The 24,561-nt window shown below is 45.1% G+C and overlaps 1 protein-coding gene across 1 annotated transcript in view; it reads left to right on the forward strand.

Annotated features, from left to right (window-relative positions):
• Positions 1 to 24,561, forward strand: part of fras1 (Fraser extracellular matrix complex subunit 1) — a 161,748-nt gene that overhangs the window by 98,840 nt on the left and 38,347 nt on the right. Inside the window, exons 26-38 of the mRNA XM_086169440.1 lie at positions 833 to 1,097; positions 3,307 to 3,391; positions 4,200 to 4,523; positions 9,191 to 9,350; positions 10,353 to 10,531; positions 11,785 to 11,901; positions 12,581 to 12,695; positions 15,503 to 15,640; positions 17,630 to 17,662; positions 18,589 to 18,720; positions 18,968 to 19,096; positions 20,507 to 20,754; positions 21,305 to 21,456. Coding sequence (XP_086025566.1) covers positions 833 to 1,097; positions 3,307 to 3,391; positions 4,200 to 4,523; positions 9,191 to 9,350; positions 10,353 to 10,531; positions 11,785 to 11,901; positions 12,581 to 12,695; positions 15,503 to 15,640; positions 17,630 to 17,662; positions 18,589 to 18,720; positions 18,968 to 19,096; positions 20,507 to 20,754; positions 21,305 to 21,456 — 2,077 coding nt within the window. The remainder of the gene's footprint in view (positions 1 to 832; positions 1,098 to 3,306; positions 3,392 to 4,199; positions 4,524 to 9,190; positions 9,351 to 10,352; positions 10,532 to 11,784; positions 11,902 to 12,580; positions 12,696 to 15,502; positions 15,641 to 17,629; positions 17,663 to 18,588; positions 18,721 to 18,967; positions 19,097 to 20,506; positions 20,755 to 21,304; positions 21,457 to 24,561) is intronic.

Genomic DNA, 24,561 nt, shown 5'->3' on the forward strand with positions numbered 1-24,561 from the left:
AAATGGAAAAAAAATATATATATATATAAAAATAAAGTTCCTCCATAAAGTAAACTTGTAAGATGCCAGAAGCAAGATGTAGGACTGCAGCTTCTCACACCTCTGCTTGCCTCCCTGAATCTGGCCCCTGTACGATTGGTCCTAAGGGGGAAAAAGAATTCCACGTGATGGAGGCACTCTGCCCCCCGCTGGGCCACGTGAGGACTTGCACATCTCAGCGGTTTGAGAAACGCTACTTGCTAGGTTTTCGTGAACCCTTTTCCGAAGGCAAAAAATGGCCACTAAGGTTTTCGTCCAATCAGATGCGCCAATCAAAGGTGGAGGAATGCTTTCGAATCTGGACGTAGATTTCTTTATCTCCGACTTGAACTGGAGGAAGTAGCCCGTTTGCTAGCTTTAAGCCAGTTTTTGAATTCATTCATTCATTCTGTTTCATTCATTCATTCATTCACAGTGTCAGCATTTTTTTGACGGGAAAATGCTTTGAATCAAAGTTTCCTGGTCCATGCTGTAACTCCAGCTGCACCTCCAAGTCCTAATACCATTCAAGTTAGAAAAACACCATTGACAGTTAGCGGGGCCCCTCCAAGGGGGCACCTGGGTGTGGAATCAGCGACCACATTGAAAAACCGCAGAAAGACGTCGGTGCTGCTTGCGCACCTCCTAAAAAGGATGAGTGTGTCTTGGTGTGCCAGATAAAACTCCTCTCCACTTTATTCTATTTGTAATTTCATTTTTTTTAAGGAATAGTTGCATTTGCAGACATACATGTTTGAGTTTTTGAGTTCCTATCACTTCCATTAACCCCCTCACCTTCCTCCCCCCATTTTAGTGAACTCAGCCGCCCCCAGGCTTCGGGTCAATGGCTCCCTACTGGTTCCCCTCGGTGGCTCCGCCCCACTGACCCCGACCCTGCTGCAGGTGGAGGATCCCGACAGCCCGGCCGAGGGGCTCGTCTTCCAGTTGCTCCGGCCCCCGGACAACGGGTGGCTGAGCCTGATTGGGACGGAGGGGGAGCTGACGGCTGACGCCTCCTTCACCTGGGGCCAGCTAAAGACGGGGCGCGTCCAGTTCGTCCATCCAAAGGACAAAGCCCGGTGAGTGGTTCGCAAAGCCTGATGATGTTTATGAGAGCCAGGAAAATCATACTGTAAATCAAGTGCCCTGTGGATGTAAGCATACCGCAAATGTGTCAAACTCAAGGGTCCGCAGGCCAAATGTTGCCCGCTACATCATTTTATGTGGTGCGTGAGAACACCTAAAAAGGTCTGATTGTCTTTCAAAACATGAGTCAAACGCGTGCATTGACCTAAACTACATTTCCCACAATTCATGACGATTATGTGAATCAAAGTGACAACATCCTGCCATTAGATCGCTGTGTATCCACGCATCAATGCCATTCACATCAAGGGGAATCGAGTACAAATACAAATGATCCCTAAATGTCCAGGAGGAGAAAAGTTGATGCAGATGGAAAGCTGTTTCATGAAAGATGGGAAGGCGACTACATGTTTGGGAAAAAAACAGAATGTATTTTGCATTGAGGCAGTGTCGGTTGTCAAAGAGTACAATCCACGTTAGCATTTTGGCACCAAACACGGAGCTAAGTATGCCAAAGTCCGCCTTCCAGAAATACAACATATTGCCCAAGAATTATAAGCCAAACTATGATGGCAGCAGAATGTGAAAGCCGCATCCAAAAACACTGTAGCAGTGAAAGCTAGGTTTGTAACAGAGTGAATAGTAAACATAATTTTTTTCACATCTATGTAAATGCATATGTAACATTTTGGATTTGAATGAGTAATAACTTCACTGTTATATAACATTAAGCAGTTACATTTATTTTACATTTGGATACATTTAGTTAAATTTATACTGTTACCGTTACATGTGGCCCTTTGAGGGCAAATCTTCCAAATGAGGACCTGACCGTCTTCTTCAGGCCTCCAACTGAGACTCTGATGTTCCAACTACCATGTTTTTAGCGTTAGCGTGTTTGTTTTTCCTTCCGTTAGCCACTTGTTAAGTTCACTTTCATTAGCAGGGCATGTTTGTCAGAGAGGCTCCGCGCTCCTTTTTCCCACTTTACGTGGTCAAATTAGCATTTTAATTCCCTGTGCACCACCTGCGGGTGTGTTACTGTGCTCACACACACACACACACACACACACAATCACCCCTCCTGTTCTTCCTGCTCTTACATACTTCCTATCTTAAATTATAGTGACTCATTTTTAGCCTTTATTTTATTACTTCCATTTTTATTCTTTTTTCCTACCTATATTATACCCCCTACACACACACACACACACGACAAGGATTAAATGAGTACCACCTGCTCACCTCGTAACGTCCATATTAAAATCATCAGTCATTCCAGAGTCAGCTGATCCGACCCGGCAAACAGCCAGAGAATAAACGAAATACGATTTAATGCTCGCTTTTTTTTCTTCTTTTTCGAAGCCATTAGAATAATTGAGTCAATAAAAAAAAAAAAAAAAAAGAAAGCGCAAATCGGATTTAATCAGCCGTATTACGGCCATATTTGTCAAATTAAAAAGAGGTCAAAAGGGGCCGCTGACACACAGAGCAGAACAAATATCCGGGGTCTCAGAGAATAAAAACACACAGCAAGCAAGCAAAAGCCAGCGCTACTTTCCTGTTCAAACCCAAATAATGTTCTATTTTATCTTAAATTCTTTTGGAAAATACAAATCACTTATCCAATCATCGGGAAGTCAGTGAGTGATTCTGCAAGAATTTCGCTAAATCTGTTAGCAAGTTAGCAAAAATAATAATAAGATATAAAGTTAGGTAATAGCATTAATCAAAAAGAAATAACAATAAAAGATTAGCATAACAACTAGCCAAAGTCATTTTTAAAATGCAGAAAATAACTTTATAACAAAATATTTCATAAACATCAAATATTATCACCAGAAAGTACTTTTAAGAAATGACAAAGAACAAGCAACCAAAATAATGCAAATATTATTGATTAAAAATCATTGTAAAATTAACAAATAATTATTAAAACTAGCACAACAGAAAAACATATGCACACACACACACACTCACCCTCAAACACAGCTGTCAATCACAAACAACTTCAAATATATAAAAAAAAAACAAAACAACCCAGCTGTCTCCTATTTGGGATGAAAACTACAAATATGGCCGTTACCTTCAGGAGCCTTCAAGCATCTTTCAGTTTTCTATTTTGCATGATTTTGGTTCTGTGTCGTTTGATTGTCTTCAATCCATGTCGTTTTTCTACCTGCTCTTGATTTTCAACTGCAGGAGCGGCGAGTTCACGCTGCGGGTGTCCGACCCTCAGCTGTGGTCTCAGCAAGAACCCGTCCACGTTCAGGTGGTGTCCATGCAGGTACGGACCCTTCCTGTGTGTGTGTGTGTGTGTGTGTGTGTGTGTGTGTGTGTCTGTGTGTTTGTAACCCGGAATTGGTTCTGGAAACCAAAGTGCAGCGAGGCGCCAAACCATGAATTTAGTTTGAGGCCCTCGGCGCTTCTCCGCCATCTTAAAAAAATAAATAAAAAAAATAAACCAGAATGGAAAAACACACTACAACTTTATCTGCGGGCAGAAGCTCCTCCGGCCTCCTCTTCATCTCCTCCCGACGACAAATAGACCTTGACCTTCTGTCCACGCCAAGTTGAGCTGAGCTCCCAGACCCAGCGGCATTTGATTTTTTTTTTCCCCTTTTGTATGCAGAACACGATTCAAAATAAGAGCCTTTTCTTTTCGGGTTATTTTGAAGTGTAAGGAATCTGATGGAGGAGGTCGCCGGGGCAACAGGAGATGTGAAAAGCTCCAACCGACAAGTTCCACAACCAAAAGTTGAGGATGGGATTTTTTTTTTTTTCAAGAGAGGAAGGTCCGTAGATGTGGCTGAGAGGATGTCTTTCTATTCGGTCCTGTGATTGACAGCTGATCGATGATTGACAGGTGACCCGTTCGGGTCGAACCCCTCCCCTCTTACGGGATTGGCTGGTCTTCAGAGGAACATCTCATTCTTTTGAGATGTTGCATTCAAGTACCAAGACAAATGTCATAAGGAAATGATTTCAGACACTTAGTTTGCTGGTTAGTTACAGGTAGTTAGTTTAGTTAGTTAGTCAGTATTAGTTACTTTAGTTAGTATTTTTATTTTTTAAACCGTCATTTCTCCCTGCAGCCGCCACGGCTGGTGGCGTCCACCCCGCTGTCGGTGGAGCGCCGCGGCGGCTCGGCGGTGGTTGGCCGCTCCGTCCTTCGGGTGGACGACCCTGACAACCCAGGTGACGTCCTGGTCATGGTGCTGGAGGCTCCACGCCACGGACGTCTGACCCGTCTCCATGGCGACCGGGCGCTCAGTCGCTTCAAGCTGGAGGAGCTGTGGCGGGAGCAGATCCAGTACGTGCACGACGGGTCGGAAGCGGTGGACGATGGCGCTGTCCTGCAGCTCAATGACGGGCACGGCTACGTGAACGTTCTGCTGCAGGTGCACGTCAGTCACAAGGTGGGTAGAATGTGTGTCTGTGTGTGTGTGTGTGTGTGTGCGGGCATCGGCCCATAAGTGATATATTCATATTTATTTAAGAGGGGTTTAGCCGGGTTTACGCGTCTCAGTGATCCTGGGAGAGCCATGTTGTTGGGGGCTTTATGCACCTGGAAGGGTCACCCAAGGCAAACAGGCCTCAGGTGAAGGACCAGACAAAGTGTGGCTCAGAACACCCGATGAAGAAGACAATCATTGGACCCAGTTTTCCCTTGCCCAGACACGGGTCACTGAGTCTCAGTGGCGAGAACCTGGTGGCCGGGCCTTCACCCATGGGCATCGGCCGGGCACAGCCCGAAGGAACAACATGGGTCCCTCTTCCCCTGGGCTCACCACCCGCGGGAAGGGCCAAGTGTTCAGGTGTAGAGTGAGCCGGGCGGTAGCTGGGACCTTGGCGGTCTGATCCTTGGCTGCAGAAGCTGGCTCTTGGGGGTATTGGAAACTCTTTTTTTATTCTGGAGTTGCTCCTGGTGAGAGATGCCAGGCAGGTATAGGCATATTGATCCCCCCCCTCTTGGCGCCTGCACATTGGGGTTCAACCCGTTGGCCGAGAGGGTAGCCTCCATGCGACTTGAGGAGGGGGGATGGGTTCTGATTGTCGTTTGTGGCTTCGCACCCAACAACAGTTCGGTTCACCCACCATTCTTGGGGTCCCCAGAGTGGCTGCTGGAGAGAGTTCCAACTGGGGACTCCCTCGTTCTTCTGGGAGACTTCAATGCTTACATGGGCAACGACAGTGCGACTTGGAAGAGCGTGTTTGCAAGGGAATGGGCGCCCCGATCTGAACCCAAGCAATGTTTTTTTATCGGACTTCCGTGCTCGTCATGGATTGTCCATAACAAACATCATGTTCAGGTGTCTTAGGTGTTCAGGCGGGGCCCCGGGGATGGATGAGGTCTACCCTGGGTTCCTCAAGGCTCTGGATGCTGTAGGGCTGTCCTGGCTGACATGCCTCAATCCAGGAGGTGCAGTATGATTTTCGTCCCGGTCGTGGAACAGTGGGCCAACTCTATAACCTCGGCAGGGTCCTCGAGGGGGCATGGTTTGAGATTGCCCAACCAGTCTACATGTGTTTTGTGGATCAAGAGAGGGCATTCAACGGGTACCGAACCCCGTCATACAGGCTGTTTGATCCCTGTATGACCAGTGTCGGAGCTTGGTCTGTTTTGGTGGATGTAAGTCGGACCTGTTTCCGGTTGAGAGTTGGACTCCGCTAGGGCTGCCCTTTATCACAGATTCTGTTCATAACTTGTATGGAAGGTATCCGGTTTGGTGGTCGCAGGATGGGGTGTCTGCTTTTTGCAGATGATGTGGTTCTGTTGGTTCTGTCGGCACCTCCAAATCCGAGATCAACCGGAAATTGTTGGAACGCCCATTCCGGGTCGGGGAAGAGGTCCTGGAGGAGTTCAAGTATCTCGGGATCTTGTTCACGAGAGAGGAAAGAATGGAGCGGGGGATCGACAGGCGGATCGGTGCAGCGTCTGCAGCGATGCTGACTCTGTACCGGTCTGTCGTGGCGAAGAGGGAGCTGAGCCAAAAGGCGAAGCTCTCAATTTACTGGTCGATCTTCGTTCCCACCCTCGCCTACGGTCACGAGCTGTGGGTCATTACCGAAAGAACGATATCGCGGATACAAGCGACCGAAATGAGTTTCCTCCACAGGGTGGCTGGACTCTCCCCCAGAGATAGGGTGAGAAGTTCGGTAATCTGTGAGGAGCTCGGAGTAGAGCTGAGTCAGATGAGATGGCATCAATGGATGGATAGTTATTTATTTATTTTACTGTTTTTTATTTATTTGTTTTTTTTTTTTCAAGTTTTTTTTTTTTTTTTTTTTTTTTTTGGTCGATTCCTGTGTTTTTTTTCTTCAACAACCTGATGAGATGCAGCAACGGATGCACCAACTGCTGAAAAGCATTATTTCAGAATGTGTGTGTGTGTGTGTGTGTGTGTGTGTGCAAGTGTGTGCCCAGGTGTGTGCATGTGTGCACGTGCTGACCGGTCAGCGTGTTGATGTTTCTCGCTTGCACTGCAACAAAATCGACCCTTGAAAAAAAAACAAAGATCGTTGTGACCTTGAACTGCAGCGGGGAGCTATTGTAATCCTCACACACACACACACACACACACACACACACACACACACGCACACACACACACACACACACACACACACACACACACACACACACACACACACACACAAACTCATGTGCTGGCTTGATCGTTTCTCACCTTCATACACCTGCATCTCAGATGGAGAGCTTTTTATATTGATAAAATAATAGTTTCTGTGGATTTAATTTTAAATTATTAAAATTTAATTTTAATTACAGACAAGATTATAGCTATTGTGTTTTTTTTGTGTGTCTTTTTTATGTGTGTGTGTCATACAACAAAGAGGAGAAGCTCCTGATTCGGGACAATATCCCGACAAGAAATGGCCTGAACTACCAGAATAGAGTGGAAGAAATTATCTAAAATATATAAAAAAAAGACTAAGCGGGAAAAAAATACAGCAAATTACCTGAAAAACTGCAGTTAATTACCCACAACAATGAAAAATTGTTGTTGGAATACCTTAGAAAAAGACAGTTTCTTGACCATTGACAGCAAACCTATGATTAAGGGAGGAAGTGAAAGCACCTCCTGGAGTCAGCCATTATTCTCTGCCTTGAACGTTGTTTACTTTTATTCGGCAGGGTTTGTAGTTTAATTTTTTTGCTCAAAAAAATTGCATTTATTTATTTATTTATTTATTTATATTTTTTAAATCTGAGCAGATTTTCCTTGAACTACCAAGAATGGGTCTGAAATTTGGTAATTGTAATTACCAAAAAGAAAAATGGAAATGACCTCAAACATGTGATAAAGGTAAGAATTTTGAATTACAAAACGTTTCTTAGAAATCAAATAAAATATGTAAATAAAATTGTGTATACTTTATATATTTTTCACTAAAATGTCTCCACATCAAGAACCTAAATTGACAAAAAACATATTTTTAAGTCTACCAAAATGGAGATGAAAAACTGAATATTGGGGACACTTTCAAACCAAAAAAAGAAGTTGCTTAATACATTTTGTTAGAAATATTCCAGAAATGTGAAAAAAAAAAACTTTTTAAGTTGAATTCTTAATTTCTAGTTAATTGTTGAATCTATTTATTGATGTTAGTGATTTATTTCAACAACGCCGACAAGCATGTTTTTTGAGGCATCAAATTCCTTTTATTTATTTATTTACTTTTTCTTTAAGAAAACAAAATATCCTATATCTTAAGCTGACGAGTCCCGGTAATGGGAGGGTGTCAGTAAATGCACCACGGCCCTTCTCCCATCACCGGCTCTGTAATGAATATGAACGCTCCCTCCTGCCAGTTTGTGTCTCGTCGACAGGAAGTGTCATTAAGCCAATTAAATCGACCGTTGTTTTTTTCAACGCGGTTAAAAAAAAAAAAAAAAGGAATGAGAAGAAAAAGGAGGAGAAGAAGAAAGAGAAGAAAGAAAAGCTGGTGAATTTACATGAGAATTTAATTTTCTCTGCGTCCGCCTGCAGGATATTAGACAAACTGCGATGCTAATGAGGCCACGAACGCCCCACACTCACAAACACATCTGAATTCATTGGAGGAAGAGGAGGAGGAGGAGAAGGGGAGGGGGGTCCCCAATCTCTGGGGTCATTTCAAAAGAAAAAAAAAAAAAGTTCAAAACTTGAATTGCAAAAAAGGCTTTTCAGTTTTTTGAAAATAAATAAACAAAGAATAAAATAATCTTCTTCAAACGAATTAATAGTTGACGTCATTTCATTTGATATTGATTGATTGGTTTTTGCATCGAACAGTGTTTGCTAAGCAATAATTAAACCTACAGGTTCACTTTAATAATTATTTTATTAGTAATTCCTTTATGTTTGCAGTAAAATAAAAACTAAATTCAGGTCTTTTGCGTTTTATTTTATCATTATTAGATTTGATAAGTAATTAAATATGATTGTTTTTCATCATTTGGATGATTTTTTTTTCATAACCTGATTATTTTTTAGCCACCTGCTTAATTAATAATGATTACTGTTTTTTTATCTTTTACCTTTATTGATTAATTTATATCAGTTGCCGTGGTAACATAGGTGTTTTTTAGAAAAGAAGGAGGAAGAGGTGGAGGAGGAGGAGGAGAGAGGGGTTTCTTGATGGACAGGCGTCTCCCCTGATGCAGCTCAGAAGGCAGAGAAACAAGAAACATGATTCACTGCCGGAGCAGAACAAACACCACCAAAAACCATGAGGGAGTGTGTGTGTGTATGTGTGTGTGTGTGTGTGTGTGTGTGTGTGTGTGTGTGAAAATGACGCTACAACCTGTGATTTGGCAACGCAGAAATACACTTTGAGGATGTGTTTGACTACACGTACTCTCGGTTTGTGTGTGTGTGTATGTGTGTGTGTGTCTGTGTGTGTATGGTAGCATGTTAGCACTTTTGTGTGTGTGTGAGTTCTGACAGACACCCCATAATATCCAGAATTCTCCATCCTGCCTTTCTATCCTTTCTTTTTCTGACATATCTCTTGATCACTTGAACCAGGTGCTCCCCTGACCCGTGACCCCTGACCTCTCACCCCTGACCTGTCCCTGCAGGTGTCACAGGCCCCGCCCCTTCGGTCGTTGCCCTCGGCGTGGGTGCAGCAGGGCGGGGCGGTGCGTCTGGACAGGAAGCGGCTGCGCGTGGATTACGAGGGCGTCGCCGATGACCACGTGGTTTACAGCATCCTCGCCCCAGACGGCGGCCCCAGACACGGTAGGCTGCCGAAGCCCCGCCCCCTCGCCGTCCTGCGCTATGACACTATCACAACATCTGATAGGTTTACTCTCGGGTGAATTCTACCCAAGAATATTTTTGAGGAGGTGAGAAAGGATAAGAAAATCAGATGTTAACACAAGATTGAAGCGTGTCAGGATATAACACACGCACCCACACACACACACACACACACACACACACACACACACACATACTCATGCACATACACGGACTCACACACGCTCATGCACATACACGAACTCACGCACGCACACACACAGCCCTTACTTGATTTCAAATCCGGTATTATTATTTATTCTGTTTTATTTGCTCATTTATTTGTTTTATAAAAACATTTTGTACATTTTTACAATTTTAAATTTTGTTTTTTTCAGAATTTGAATGTGAAATAAAAAAAAAAAATCAAGGCAGACATTTCATTTTTTATTAAATCAAAGTAAGACTGAAGGATCAGGAAGAGCAGTATGCATTTAGATTCCAATCAAATTAAAGGGTCCTTGATTATTTGAAGGCAGTTATTATATAAATCAATTTTTATGCATATTTTTTCCTTTTCTGATTTAGTTAATTACAAGATAGATTTTTTTTCAGGTTTTCTTTTCGTTATACTTTGGGAGATGGTTATTATGTAAAAAAATATTTTCATAGATGTTTTTTTATTAAATTAGAAGATCCATTTTTTTCTTCTTTTTTGGAAAATGTTAAAATATCTGGTTTCCTTTTTTGTTGTTCTTTGGGGTAGATAGTATAGAAAGTAATATTTTTCTATATTTTTTCTATTTTTTTTAATGTATTTAAATTACAAGATAAATGTATTTTTAATTTTAAAAAAAATGTTAAAATGACAATTTTTTTTCTTTTTTCAAAATAAAAGTCCCTTCCTGTTTTGTTTGTAAACACGTTGCGGTTGTGCAGGCTGTAGGTTCCTTTGAGCCTCAATGGGTTAAAAGTTGACCGTGTCTTCGTAACGGCCTGCAGGTCAGCTGGTCCTGGTCTCGGTGCCAGCCGACGCCCCCCCCGGCACCTGGCGCCCCTCGCTGGCTGACGACCGCGGCTTCACCGCCACTTCCTCCTTCACCCAGCAGGACGTCAACGAGGGCGCCGTCTGGTACCACCACTTCGGCCCCAGCTCTGACAGGGACTCCTTCCGCTTCCAGGTCAGCCATGGTTCATGATCTCTGTATCTGGAGGTCACCAGATAACGGGAAATACCATTCATATTATGACTGTTACATACCTTGTTAAAAAAGTAGAGCTAGTCTTTAGCCTGTAGCCTATAGCCTGGAGTCTGTGGCCTTGAACCTGTAACCTGTAGCTTGGAACCCGTAGCTTGGAATCTGTGACCTTGAATCTGTAGCCTGTAGCTTGTAGGATGTAGCCTATAGCCTTTAGCACCTAGCGTTCAGTCTGTAGCTTGAAGAGAGCTGTCTTTAACATCTAAATTTTAGCCTTTAACCTGAGCCTCTACCCTGTAGTCTGTAGCGTGTAATCTGTGGCTTGTAGCCTGTAGCCTGTAGCTTGTAGCCTGTAGCTTGTAGACTGTAGCCATTAGCCTGTATCCCATAGCCTTTAGCCTGGATCCTGTCCCGAGTAGCCAATAACCTTTAGCCTGTATCCTGTCGTCTTTAGTCTTCAGCCTAGTGACAGGAGTGGATTTAACACGTCTGCTTTGGACGACAGGCTATTTGTTTGAAGAGGTGCTTACTGAGCAGCAGAGACAGAGAAGTCTGGATGAAGTTTATACTCGAGAGGGTCTTTGATTAGTGTCATTGACCTTTAATAAGCTTGTGAAATGTCACCAGGCCTCCTCCAATGAAGGGGCTCCGGCTCAGAGGTTCCGTCAGACATCAGGCATTCTGGTTCTGTCTTACGGGACCCAAAAAAAAAAGGGGTTCCGGACGGTTTCTCGTCAGAACAAACAACACGGTGTTTGGATTCAATCTGCTTTGTTTGCACGCGGCAGCGCCTCACGCCAGGACACAGCGTTTTTTGACTTCCTTCATCGGCTATGAATCACGAATGGTCAGAGAGACGTCCTCATATGGGGACCATCTACTTTTCTATTTTTATTCTGTCGTAAATCAGTCTTGGAGTTTTCTCTACCTCCACACCTTATAATGTGGAACCTTGACTCGCCATCCCTGTGAAATGGCAGTTAAAAAAAAGGTAATTATTCTCTTTGACTGCGAAGTACTTGTGAATGTCGTCACATGAGGATTTTTTTCAATCTAATGTGTGACGATTTGTAGCCTGATGGATGAACTTGATGTTCCCCGTTCCCGAACGAGGTGTTCTTCACGTTACATCATGAGGTTTTGACGTTCTCAAACGGATATTGGCTAATTCAGATGTTGCCAAGCACTGTCGCGTTCTATCTTTTGACGACTCTGCGTTCTTTCTCTTTCTCCAGGTTTCCACAGAGATGGCGCCACTCGCGCAAAGCGACGCCCAGACCTTCACCATCGGGGTTCTCCCGCAGACCCCGGGGTTCCCCCAGCTGGACCCCGACTGCGACCTCCAGGTCACGGTGAGTCGGACTGCGGGGGGAGAACCCCGGACAGCTATTGGGGTTACCATCGGCTGGTTCTTGACGGAAAAGCTGAGAAATGTAAACAAGTGAATTTGAAAGATCTGAAGGTCAGGTCACTTAAGCACATCCTGCGCAAAGATGGAGAAACGTCACCGGGTCACCAGGTTCTGATCTGCTTGGTTCTCTATGCTTGGAGTCTCCATGTCCTCCTCTTTCGAGTCTTCATGTTCTTTTTTCTGGATCCTCACCATGTTCTCCTGCCAAGGTTATCTCCATATTCTCATGCCTGGGTTCCCTTTAGGTTCTCCGTCTTCCTCCCACGGTCCAAAAGCAAGTGCAGTGAAGGGTCTAAGTTGTCCATAGGTATGAATGAGGGGGTCAATGGTTTAAAGTCTGTGATTGACAGGTGAGGGATCCAGGTTAAACCCCGCCTCCAGCCATCAGGTCGCCCCTCCTGGGCCTTGTGAGCAGGACAGGTACTGTGAAGGAATCAGTGAGTGGACACCTTGACGTGACACAGACAGGAAATGGATGGGGATGGCGAGTAGCTCTGTCGCGTTTCCTTCCTCCCCCAGCCAGTTTCAACCGCGTTCCAAGTCGACTTCCGCTGCCATTTTCCAACTAAGATGACGGGCGGCGTTTTTAACCTCCTTCCGCCATCTTTCTTTTTCTTCAGGCGCTGGAGGATCGACTGACGGAAATCACGCCCTCAGCTTTGTCCTTCGTGGACTCGGAGACTCCCAGCGAGAAGCTGCTTTACAACATCACCAAACCGCTGCCGCCAGGACAAGGTGCCTCACACACACACACACACGCACACACATTATTTCTTTCTGAAGGATTTCAAGTAGCAGATAAAAAGATGTTTCAGGGTTTTGTTTTTCGCAGCAAAATGAGGGTGAAATATCGATCACGAAAACCAGTCTCCTGTCGACGTTCCGCCTCTTCACGAATTAATCATTTCGTCTGATCAATATAATTGAGGCTGGCTGCGCGAGCCCACACAATCGCATCCCAGAAATAAGGAGGAGAAAAAGCTAGAATCCTTTGACGGACCCGACCACTTTATTCACTGGAAAATAAAGTGAATTTGACATGGACTCTGTTTTCATATTAATACCTGCACGCACACACACCTAAACCTGCACAGGTGTGGTGACCTTATGGTCTCTGGGTTTTCAGAAAACTGTTTTGTTCATTTATTTCATTCACGATTCAAGAGCATTGATTTTAGCTGAAGTGCTAATGCACTAACGTTCAGCTAGCGATCATGCCTGCTTTTTCTTTACTAGAAAAAGCTTCTTTTGTTTGTGACTGTCACCCACTAACTTTTAACCTGTAGGTTGTTGCCTATAGCTTTTAGCTTGCACACGATAGTTTTTTGGTAGTAGACTGTAGCTTTTAGCTTGAAGATGATAGTTTATTGCTAGTAGACTGTAGCTAGTTGCTTGTAGACTGTAGCTTTTACCTTGTAGACGATAGTTTATTGCTAGTTGACTGTAGCTAGTTGCTTGTAGACTGTAGCTTTTAGCTTGTAGACGAAAGTTTATTGCTACTTGACTGTAGCTAGTTGCTTGTAGACTGTAGCTTTCAGCTTGTAGACGATAGTTTATTGCTAGTTGACTGTAGCTAGTTGCTTGTAGCCTGTAGCTTTTAGCTTGTAGACAAAAATTTATTGCTAGTTGACTGTAGCTTGTTGCTTGTAGACTATAGCTTTTAGCTTATAGACTGCAGCTTGTTTTAATATAGATGAAATATAGATCAACTTGCATCAAAGAATAACTTTATTAACATTGTTTTTTAGTCTGTAACATAAAAGATTTAAAGTACATCAATTTGCCTGAAATTTAAAAAAAATCCTTATTTAAACTAGAAACACTTCTTGACCGACTGAACCATTTGAGACTGAAAAATAAAATTAAATAAAATCGATAAATAATAATGAATGCACAATGGTCAGCAACATTAACTCAGGAGCACAATATATAAAGCAGTTAAACCTGCAAAACAAAAATGAAAAAACAACTTGTGCTGATGTTCGTTTTATCAAAACGATGAAGTCAGGATTAATGGCTAAAATGAGCAAGTTTTGCAGTGCACAGCTTTTTGAAGCAGGGTTTGAAGCGCGATACTGCAGCTCTCAGCTCACAGTAAACACACCGGTCTTTCCTCGTCTCCCACCGTCGCCACAGTAAAGCCAAGCGCTACATACGCTTCATCATATTTCCTCATTTTCGCTTTCGGGTGACTTTCGTTTGTCTCACTATCTCCGCCTCTCACTGCCTTTCTTTTCATCTCTGTTAAATATTTTTCCATGGTCTCTCTTGAGTGTTTGTTCACTGCACTTCACATCTCCTGCTCTGTGCTGTGCCTGCGCATGCTCAGTGCAAAAAAAAAAAAAAAAAAAAATCTACACCAAAGAGCTAATACTATGCGCACACTCTAACAATGAGAGTGCCACCGCCACCTACTGTGGATGTGCAATTACGCTTTATTCAAGTACGGCAAAAATAAGCATGTTCCCTGTGGTCGCACGCGCCCTCCCTGGCATCGCCCCGCTATTTGAGAAGCAGTGCCTTAGCGTGAGGCACTTTAGGTCGCTCCATGTTCAACTGACATTTGTACAGATTTTTGGCATGAGCAGATCAGCCACCACAGCTGGATGGTTAGCGGCTGTACCGATTTAAATACCCAGCCTAGTAACTTCAATAAAAACCCTGGAATGCGCTCATCCCATTTTCCCCTTTATCGTTCTTTCTCTATACTGACACTACACTGTACTGTACTGTTTAAGGCTGCTGTTCTGAGAATGAGCTCCCAATCCCTTTTCTGAATAAATCACTAAAAATCCATTTATCCATTTAAAATCCATACATTTTTTTCTAACTTTAATACACTAAAGGTGAGACATCACCTCATGTTGTAGACAGTAGCTTGATGCCTGTAGAATGTAGCATTTAGCTTGTTGCTTTTATATTGTAACCTGCAACCCTGTAGCTTGCAGTCTGTAGCCTACAGACTATATCCCTACATGCAATGCTAATGTAGACAGTAGCTTGTTGACTGTAGCCTGTAAAATGTAGCATTTAGCTTGTTGCTTTTAGAGTATAACCTGCAACCCTGTAGCTTGCAGTCTGTAGCCTACAGACTGTATCCCTACATGCAATGCTAATGTACACAGTAGCTTGTTGACTGTAGTCTGTAGAATGTAGCATTTAGCTTGTTACTTTTAGAGTGTAACTTGTAAGCCTCTAGCTTGTAGTCTGTAGCCTACAGACTGTATCCCTGTCACCTATAGCCTGTAGCTATAGCTTGTAGCTTTCAGACTGATGCCTGTAGCCAGGATTAAAACTATGTCCATGCCAGTCATGTGACCAAAGTGGATTAAACACATCTGCTCTGGATGAAATGCAGCTTGTTTGCAGAGACGCTAACGGAGCGTTGTGGCAAACATGCTTCGGGAAAACTGGCAGCAGCAGGTGACGCTTGGGCCCGATGTCCCGCACGATGAAAACATCTGCCGTGTTTACTGGAAAAGGCTGTTCATTTATTGTTGTTTTTCCTAATTACATTTTTATCACTTCCTTTTTACACACAGGCACGATCGAACACCGAGACGCACCGTACAAGGCGGCGAGGAGCTTCACGCAGGCCGACGTCGACGACGGCAAGATCGTGTACCGGCCGCCGCGGGCCCCGGCCCACCTCCAGGAGCTCTACCAGTACTCCTTCATGGGTGAGACCTGCCGCAGAGAACAAAAGACGAGGAAACTGCTTGGAATTTGTCTGAAATTCTCAATGGAAGCGGAATAACAATCAGGGAGAGATGAAGTGGTGTCTCAAAGCGTCTAGACTTTGCAGTAAATCGTCTCAAACTGCCCGGGAACCCCCCAGAGAGAGCATCCGACATCGGCGAGGAGAAAGAAACTGACAAAAATGCTAAATAATCTGGACGTTTTTTTCAGAGAAATCACAAAAAAAAAGAAAAGAAAAAAAAGACAAGCCAAAACTATGAATGGTTGGTCGTCGGGCTGTTTTCATGACAACGTGAAGACAATGCGGTGGCCATGTGTTGCTCTGTTGGATCTCAGTTTGTGATGTTCTCCCCTTGTCCTCCTGCCTGGGTTCTCTCCAGGGTTCCACATTCCATTCAAAAACAGTCACTTAGGTTCATTGAGATGGTGAATGGTTGGATGTCTATTAGTAGTTCTGGGACTGAAAGGTGATCCTTGGATTAGCAGATGACGTGTGATTGACAAGTGACTTTGTGATTGACAGCTGTACCTGCCATTGACAGGCGACCCTATGATTGACAGGTGATCTTGAGTTTGGCAGATGACTGTGATTGACAGCTGTACCTGTGATTGACAGATGACCCTGTGATTGACACTCTGTGATTGACGGCTGTACCTGCAATGGATAGGAGAGCCTAGGTTTGGCAGATTGACAGGTGGCTCTCAGATTGACAGGTGATACTGGGTTTGGCAGATGACCTTTTGACTGACAGGTGACTCTGTGATTGACAGCTCACCGTGTGATTGACAAGTGACTCTGTGATTGACAGGTGACCATGGGTTTAGTGGATGACCATGTGATTGACAGCTCACCGTGTGATTGACAAGTGACTCTGTGATTGACAGGTGACCATTGATTTGGCAGATGACCATGTGATTGACAGGTGACTTTGATTGACAGCTGAACCTGCGATTTTAGGATTGTTCCTGTGTTTGGCCCTGACCCCGTGACCTTGTGTGCAAGATTGGAGCGACGGATGAACGAATAATGATATTGGGCGATCGCTCATACGACTCATGCTCTCGTCTCCCGCGACGACGCTTTTCTCCGTCTTCGTGGACAAAACCAGGGGGAAGCAACACGTCTTTTTCCTATTCCGAATCGGTTCCCGCCGTATGCGGGTTCAGCGCTTGCCAGTAATAAACTCGACAGCAAGATTCAAGATTCAAGGCGTTGATTGTCAACGACGTGCAATAAACCCCGCCGGGCATTTACTAATCCTGTCCGCTTTAGAAATGTCAGTCGGCATTAAAAGTGTCAGCAGAACCTGTGATTAGAACGTGTCGGTTTAAAACACACAGATTTGTGTGTATTTTAAATTAAACAAAATTGGTGTTGATTAAAGGCTTCGGTTTCCCCCCAGAGAGACACGGAAGCACGCGCGGCCGTGTGTTTGTGTGTGTGTTTGTGTGTGTGTTATCCTCAATCAGCGATTCCATATTAGTTTGCTGAAAGGCATCTGTTCTCCCCGCCACGGCGGTGGAGAATTTCCCAGCGGCGAATTGTTGTCCGTGCGATTTTCCTGGCCGTGTCGTGGCTTCGCAGCTGGACGCCAGACCCCGTGGGGTCAGACGTGGTTCTCCTCCCCGCTTGGGTTCTCCAAGTTCTCCATTTTCCACCCACGAACCAAAACCAGGTTCATGCAAGCAAATGAGAGGGTGAACGGTCGGATGTCTCTTTCCTGCGGCCCTGTGATTGACAGGTGGCCTTTGATTGACAGGTTAAGCCCCGCCCCTCAGCTCAATGCCAGCCGGGATTGGTCGGACACGGAGGAGGTCGGGTCTGACGTTGGACTTCCCAACGGAAGACGCGGCGTCCTCCTGGCCTCCAGCCGCCATGCTGTCGTTGTTGTTTGGTTTCAAAACGGCGGGGTTGATTTCTTTTTCGCCGATTTTACTCTAAACCCCATTTCCTGTTTGCTCCCCCACAGGCTTGCCGGAGTCGCTGAGCGTTTTCTTCACAGGTAAACACTTCATCTTCCTCCGTGTCGACAAGGGGGAGGAGGATGGCGGCGGCGGCGGTGGAGGGGTGGAGAAGAGTTCTCTGCCTCTTCATCCTCCTCACATCCTCCCCGGCTAACACGAAAAGCCGACATCAGATGGTTTATTTCTGGGATCGTCGGCTCCCGTGTTTCGGATAATCTCACGCCGATCATTACAAGCCGATCAAAAAATCTGATCATTATAATAGTCTGATTGTGCTGATCTGGTGGTGACAAAGTATGATAATCTGATCATTATAATTGGATTGTAATAATCTGATCATGACAATGTGATCATGTTCAATTGATCATGATAATCTGATGGTTAAATTGTGATCATTGTAATCTAATCTAATACTCTGATTATGACATTCTTATTGCGATGATTAGATCAGCGCAGTCTGATCATGAAAATCTGATTATTAGCAGATTGTGACAATCTGATCAAAAAAATCTGATCAAGAAAAATCTGCTCATGACAATCTGATCGTGATAATCTGACCTTTATGATTGATCTTAATAATCGGATCGTTACGATCAGGTCATGAAGGTCTGATCATGATAATTTGATCATGATAATTGATCGTGATGAGCCAGTCATTATTATCTGATCAACATTAGGACATTCTGATTATGTTAATCGGATCATGACAATCCGATCATGAAAATCTTATAATTATCAGATCATGACAATCCCATCAAAAAAATCTAAACATGGCAATCTGATCGAAAAAATCTGATCAATAGATAATCTGTTTTAATCTGAGCAAATTAAGAGCCAATCAAGAAAGATATGTATTGTCTTTGTATTTACGTTTCCTCTTAGCTTGTATTTCGCTTTCCTTTCCCCCTTGTGCTTTGTGCTCTGCATTCCTGCGCGCTCATGCACGTGCACTTGCATGCGCCAGTGTCAGACGGCGAGCACACCACACCGGAGCTGGACTTCGCCATCCTGCTGCTGTCCAATCACCAGCAGCCGCCCGTGTTTCAGGTCCTGGACCCACTGCTGGAGGTCACCCTGGGGGGCCAGGCCGCCATCGGTATGAGACACGCACACGCACACACGCACACACACACACACACACACACACACACACACACACACACACACACGTGCACACATGCACGGCGTGATCTCAAAAAATGAAGAAAACACACCAGGGGAGGAGAAAAATTGATGTTCACACCACAGAGGTTTCTCTGCTTGTATCCTTAAATCTTCCTCGTGTGTGTGTGTGTGTGTGTGTGTCTCTGTGTGTGTGTGTGTGTGTGTGTGTGTGTGTGTAGGTGGCCAGCAGCTGGCGGTAAGCGATGCTGATACGGCTCCAGACGAGCTGGAGTTTGAGCTGGTGGAGGCTCCTGTCCACGGAGAGCTGATTAGATCCGAAGGTGGTGAACAGAGCACCATGGCTAATGGTGAGCTTAAAAACACAGACACTCACACATGGAAAGGCACACACACACACACACACACACACACACACACACACACACACACACTGTTTTATCATTTGATTCGTCTGGTGTATTTCCTTTGTTGTCCAACCTGTAATTTTAATCGTAATCCATTCAAACACAATGAGAGAGAATGTATAATCAGACGCACAACAAAATAGACACACACTAATGCACGCACACACACGTGAAAACAACACAACGTTACCACGGACCAGCGTTCAGACACACACACCAACAGATACACACCTTGAAACAACACACAAGGTACGCAGCAGACACCAACAACAAGGCTCACACATACCGGTACTAAAAAGACACACACTAATGGACACACAGCGACAGACAAGACAGAAACAAACACACACACACACACACACATCCTCCACCCCCCGCACACGCTAAACAGACACATTAATGGAAACAAACTAACAGTCACCACTGACAAACATCAAAACAACACATGCAAGTGACACATGGCGGCAGGTACTCCAGCTCACACACAACAACAGGTCACGGACACACACTTAACAGAAACACACACGGACACGACCGGCATCAACACACAGCACACACATACAAAGACCAGCATGCACCCAACAGCTCAAAAACGCCAGCACACACACACATACACTAACAGACACACACACAAAAGAAATCAATGACTGGACACATAAATGGAAACATGCTTATAACACACACACACACACACACACACACACACACACACCAGCTCACACATATCAGCACAAACACACACACCTGATCACACATGCATAACAGCTCAAACACACCAGCACTCAAACACAAACCAACAGAGAACACAGAAACAAAGACACACACACACAAACACACACACACACACACACATACACACTGCAAAAGACATCCACCACATACTCATAAAACAGACACACACTAATGGAAACACAAAAAAGCACACACAAACTCACACCCAGCAGCACACACACACTAACAGACACACCAACAGACACACACACACACACACACACAGACACACACACACGCTAACTAACAGAGGCACACCAACAGACAACATAGAAACAAAGACACACACAGCAAAAGATATCCACCACCTCAAACAGACACACACTAATGGACACATACCAAAAATCAACACACACACACACACACACACACCAGCTAAAAAAATCAGATAACACCCAGGCAAACACACCCCCACACACACAACAGCGCTAACCCACCAGTTCACACGCACACACACACACACACGCTCGCGCGCAGCAGCAGCTCACTCACCAATTTACACACATCAGAACACACACACACACACACACAAACTCCCTCACACAGATACACACACACCGACCGCCTCTCCTTTGCCGCCAGGTGACATCTTCACCTTCAGCGACGTGACCCGTAACGTCCTGCTGTACCGCCACGCTGGACTCTCCACCCAGGACGACTCCATCACCTTCTCCGTCAGTGACGGCATCTCCATGGCGACCACGGCGGTGCAGGTGACGGTGCTGGGCGCCGGGGGCGACGGGCCGCGCCGAGACCCGGACGCCTCCCTGTCGCTAGAAGTGGGAAAGCGAAGCAGCACCGTGATCGGACGCTCGCACCTGGCCTTCACCGTGAGTCGCTCTCACTTAACCGTGACTGTTTTCTCTCGTTCCTGCGTTGTTGCCTCCCTCTAGAGGCCGCAGATCCAAACAACCCAGAACCTTTTTTTTTTTTTTTTGTTTAAGCCCTCGGTTTTGATTGTCAGATTCCTTTTCTCTTCGTGGTGGAGGATCTTGAGGGGTTCTTGAGGAACCACGTCTAAAGCGTCGCCCTTTAGTAATGGAACCGATGTCCTCGTACGGGGACGTCGGGTTTATCCGAATAGTCTGTTTTTTTTGCAACGCTGCACCTCCTCCACTTATTCGCGATACCCAAAAAAGCGTTGTCCTCATTTGAGTACTCGCTAATTAGCTAGCTTGCCTGTGCATCAAATTACAAAAATAATAGTAATCTCAAAAGTAAATAATAATATCAGCAAGGATGTACTTTAATGAACACTTGAGAAATTGCTGGAAATGGTACGAAAACTATAAAAATAAAAACAAAATAAATCCCAGAAATGATGACGACGTCGACAGGTTTTCCCCTGCAGGGAGTTGATCCTCGTCTCTCATCCCGCAGGACGACACGTCACCAGACGAGCAGATCCGGATCCAATTGGTTTCAGTGCCGATGTACGGCATCCTGACCCTGAGCCGGCCTCAGCAGGAGCCCCAGGAGCTGCGGGAGTACTTGTCCTTCAGCATGGACGACATCAACCAGCACCGGATCAGGTGGGACCGGATGGTGGGGCCGCCGCGCATGACCCCAAAAAAGTCAGCCAATCAAAACGCTTTGACGCAGTGCGAAATCCAGGATGCATTGATAAATCTGGATGTAGAAGGGGCTGCGCACGGCTGCCAATCTGTAGAACTACAAACATGGCGTCAAAGCTGTTTGTCTTTTGGAGAGTGACTGACACACAGCTTAGCAGGCTGGGTCTCCTGAGACGGGGTGTTGTTGGGGTTCAGCGGGGTCCTCTCTGAGTTGTTGGGGGTCAGAAGTGAGTCGTAAGAGTGATCTGTGAGTCGCTAGGGTGGAATGTGAGTCTTTGGGGTCACATTTGAGTCGCATAGATCACCTGTCAGTCATTAGGGTCACCTGCCAATCATTTGGATCGCCTGTCAATCATCAGAGTCACATGTTAGTTGTAAATGTCACCTGTCAATCAGTAGGCTCACCTGTCAATTATAAGTATGATCATTGATTTGTAAGGGTTATCTGTCAATCACCAGGATCACACATGATATGTTATTGTCATCTATCAGTCATTAGGGTCACCTGTCAATCATCAAGGTCACCTGTCAATCATCAGGATGACTGTCATCAGGGTCACGTGTGAGGTGTAAAGGTCAACCATAATGAGTTGTTGGAGGTCATGTGAATTGTAAATGTCACCTGTCAATCATTAGGGTCACCTGTAATGTTTTACAGTCAACAGTTGGTCATAAGGTTCACCTGTCAATCATTAGAGACACCTGTCAATCATCTGCATCACATTTGAGTTGTACAGGCCAACCCTTACGGGTCACCTTCAAGCCATTGGAGGTCACGTACGCGTCACAAAGGTCACCTGTCAATTATGGGGCCTACTTGTCAATCATTAGGATGACCTGAGATATCTATAGGCCGCCTGTCAAATCCATGAAACTTCTTCATTCAAAAGACGGAACCTTCTGGAATCAAACCACATGGATACTCCGGACCTCATGTTCTCAACTGTGGACATTTCAGAGCTTCCCATCACAAAGTTGTACTTCTTCAAAGTCGACCAATCAGGAAGTAGAAGTATCGGCAATGCGTTTGACTGGTTTTTAATATAATTAAAGAAATATGATTCTGACAGCGAGCCAAATGAAAACCATCCATCTTCAGAGTTTGCCGTGAACCCGTCAGTGGCCCCTGGGTGACGGACGGGGCCCGGTCCGGCCGCGCTATAAATCCTCGCTGTCAAAGCGATGGCACCCCGGGATTTATGGTTCCTGCCGGAGTTCGGGAGGAAAATCCGGTTTGACGGATTACACGCTTTATTGAATGTAGCGGGATAAAAGGACTGTGCTCTTCATTCGGACGTAGATCTTCCTGGCTGAGATGGTTTGCGGTACTCGGGAGGGCCCGGAAGCCAAGTTCATGAGGTGGCCTGAAGCTGCACACAAGCACCCCTGCTAGAGAAGGTCCACCTTCTCCTGCCTACCTCTTAAGATCTCGTCCCTGGGTTTCTCTATGTGGAGTCTCCAGGTTCTCCAGCCTAGGTTCTCTATATGTTCTCCTGCTTGGTTGCTCTCTATGTGGAGTCTCCAGGTTCTCCTGCTTGGGTTCCCCATCATCCTCCCGCGGTCCAAACCCAGTCGGCAGCTTCTTTGCAGACTCGAAATTGTCCATTGGTGTGAATGACAGCATTCATTGATTGACAGGTGGCCCTCTGTGTCATCTGGGTTTGGCTCCGCCCCCCGCGGGAACCACAAGCAGAATAAGATCAACAGATTAGGAGTAAATGAGTGAATCTAAATCCAGATTCGTCCTCCGCGTTTCTTATTCAACGACCTTCGTCAAAGAGGAGACGGTCGGAACCAAATTGAGATGGTTTTTTTTTTTTTTTTTTTTTTCCCCTTTGTTGGTTTTGTTGTTCCTTCACGCGAGAGACAACTGAGGCGGGAATTTGCGACTCTTGAGGAAAGAAAAAAAAAATTCATATTACAATGCGCCAAGATAAAAGGGCGTCACGATCAATTTCCCTGAGTGCTGCTCGGAGCTGACGGGGATCATTTTCCCATCAGCGCGGCGCCGGCGCCGGAGGAGGCAGTAAATGGCGCGCCGGGACGCTTTGTTTTTCCTTCAGAGCCATGAATCACCGGATGACAGCTTCGGAGAGCATTTATCCCAAAACACGCGGCGAAAACAAATGAAGTCGGAGAAAATGGCGCCCCCAGTTTTCCTCCACCGCCACCCCAACATTTTTTTTTTCCTCTCCTCATCTACACTTAGTACTTTCAACAACTCTTGGCATAAGCTACGCTAATTAGCATCACGCCGGCATTACCTGCAAGTGTCAGATGAAATATAAGCGCTCACGCTTCGCTAACAGCTTCATTTCCGGGGCCTGCTGATCGGGGAACGCCAGCTTTCATAAATAGCCCGCCTTCATTTTTTTTTTTTCCGTCTCCTCAGTGACGGCTTGTATCAACAAGAGATGCTAATTGTTTCATGAGAATTTAACTGGATTAGCAGGAGATTACAGCGGCGTGGGTTTTTGTTTTAATGAGCAGAGCCTCCGTCGAATCGGACACTTTGACGGACCCGCGGCGTTTAGCAGGCGGCGGGAAAATCTATTCCAGGCAGAGTAGAGGATAGGGGAATAGGCGAGCAACAAGTTGGAAGTTACTTCCCGTTTTTGACGACACTAGAGAAGGATGTAGCGTCTCTAAGCAGAGTTCCAGAGTTGAAACCTTTTTTCTCATTAGTTGTTTATTAGTTAAATAAATTATCCTCTAATGGGATCCAATTTGGACTACTGTGTTCGAGAGATGAGGATGAAACATCGACCACAGGAGGTGCACTCTGTGATTTGTAGTGGATTAGGAGGCTGTAATTCCCTTGCACTTTTTCCAACATTTTTTGATAAGGTCTCCAGATTTGACCCATTTGGTCCGATAATGTTTTGAAAATCTTGCCGACGGCTAATCGGTTTGCTAGCAGAGGACGCCCTTAGTGTTCTGTCGACTTACATCCGCAGAACAAGGAAGCGTCTTGACATCATGTTGTTAGCTTATTAGCGTCCGTACAAAAAAAGGAGCATCCGACACTTTGATTGTGCTACTGCTAAGCAGCTAATCATGCTA

This window comes from Fistularia commersonii, chromosome 22 (assembly GCF_037954325.1).
Source record: "Fistularia commersonii isolate RoL2024-O1a breed Wild chromosome 22, RoL_Fcom_v1.0, whole genome shotgun sequence".
NCBI classification, from domain to species: Eukaryota; Metazoa; Chordata; class Actinopteri; order Syngnathiformes; family Fistulariidae; genus Fistularia; species Fistularia commersonii.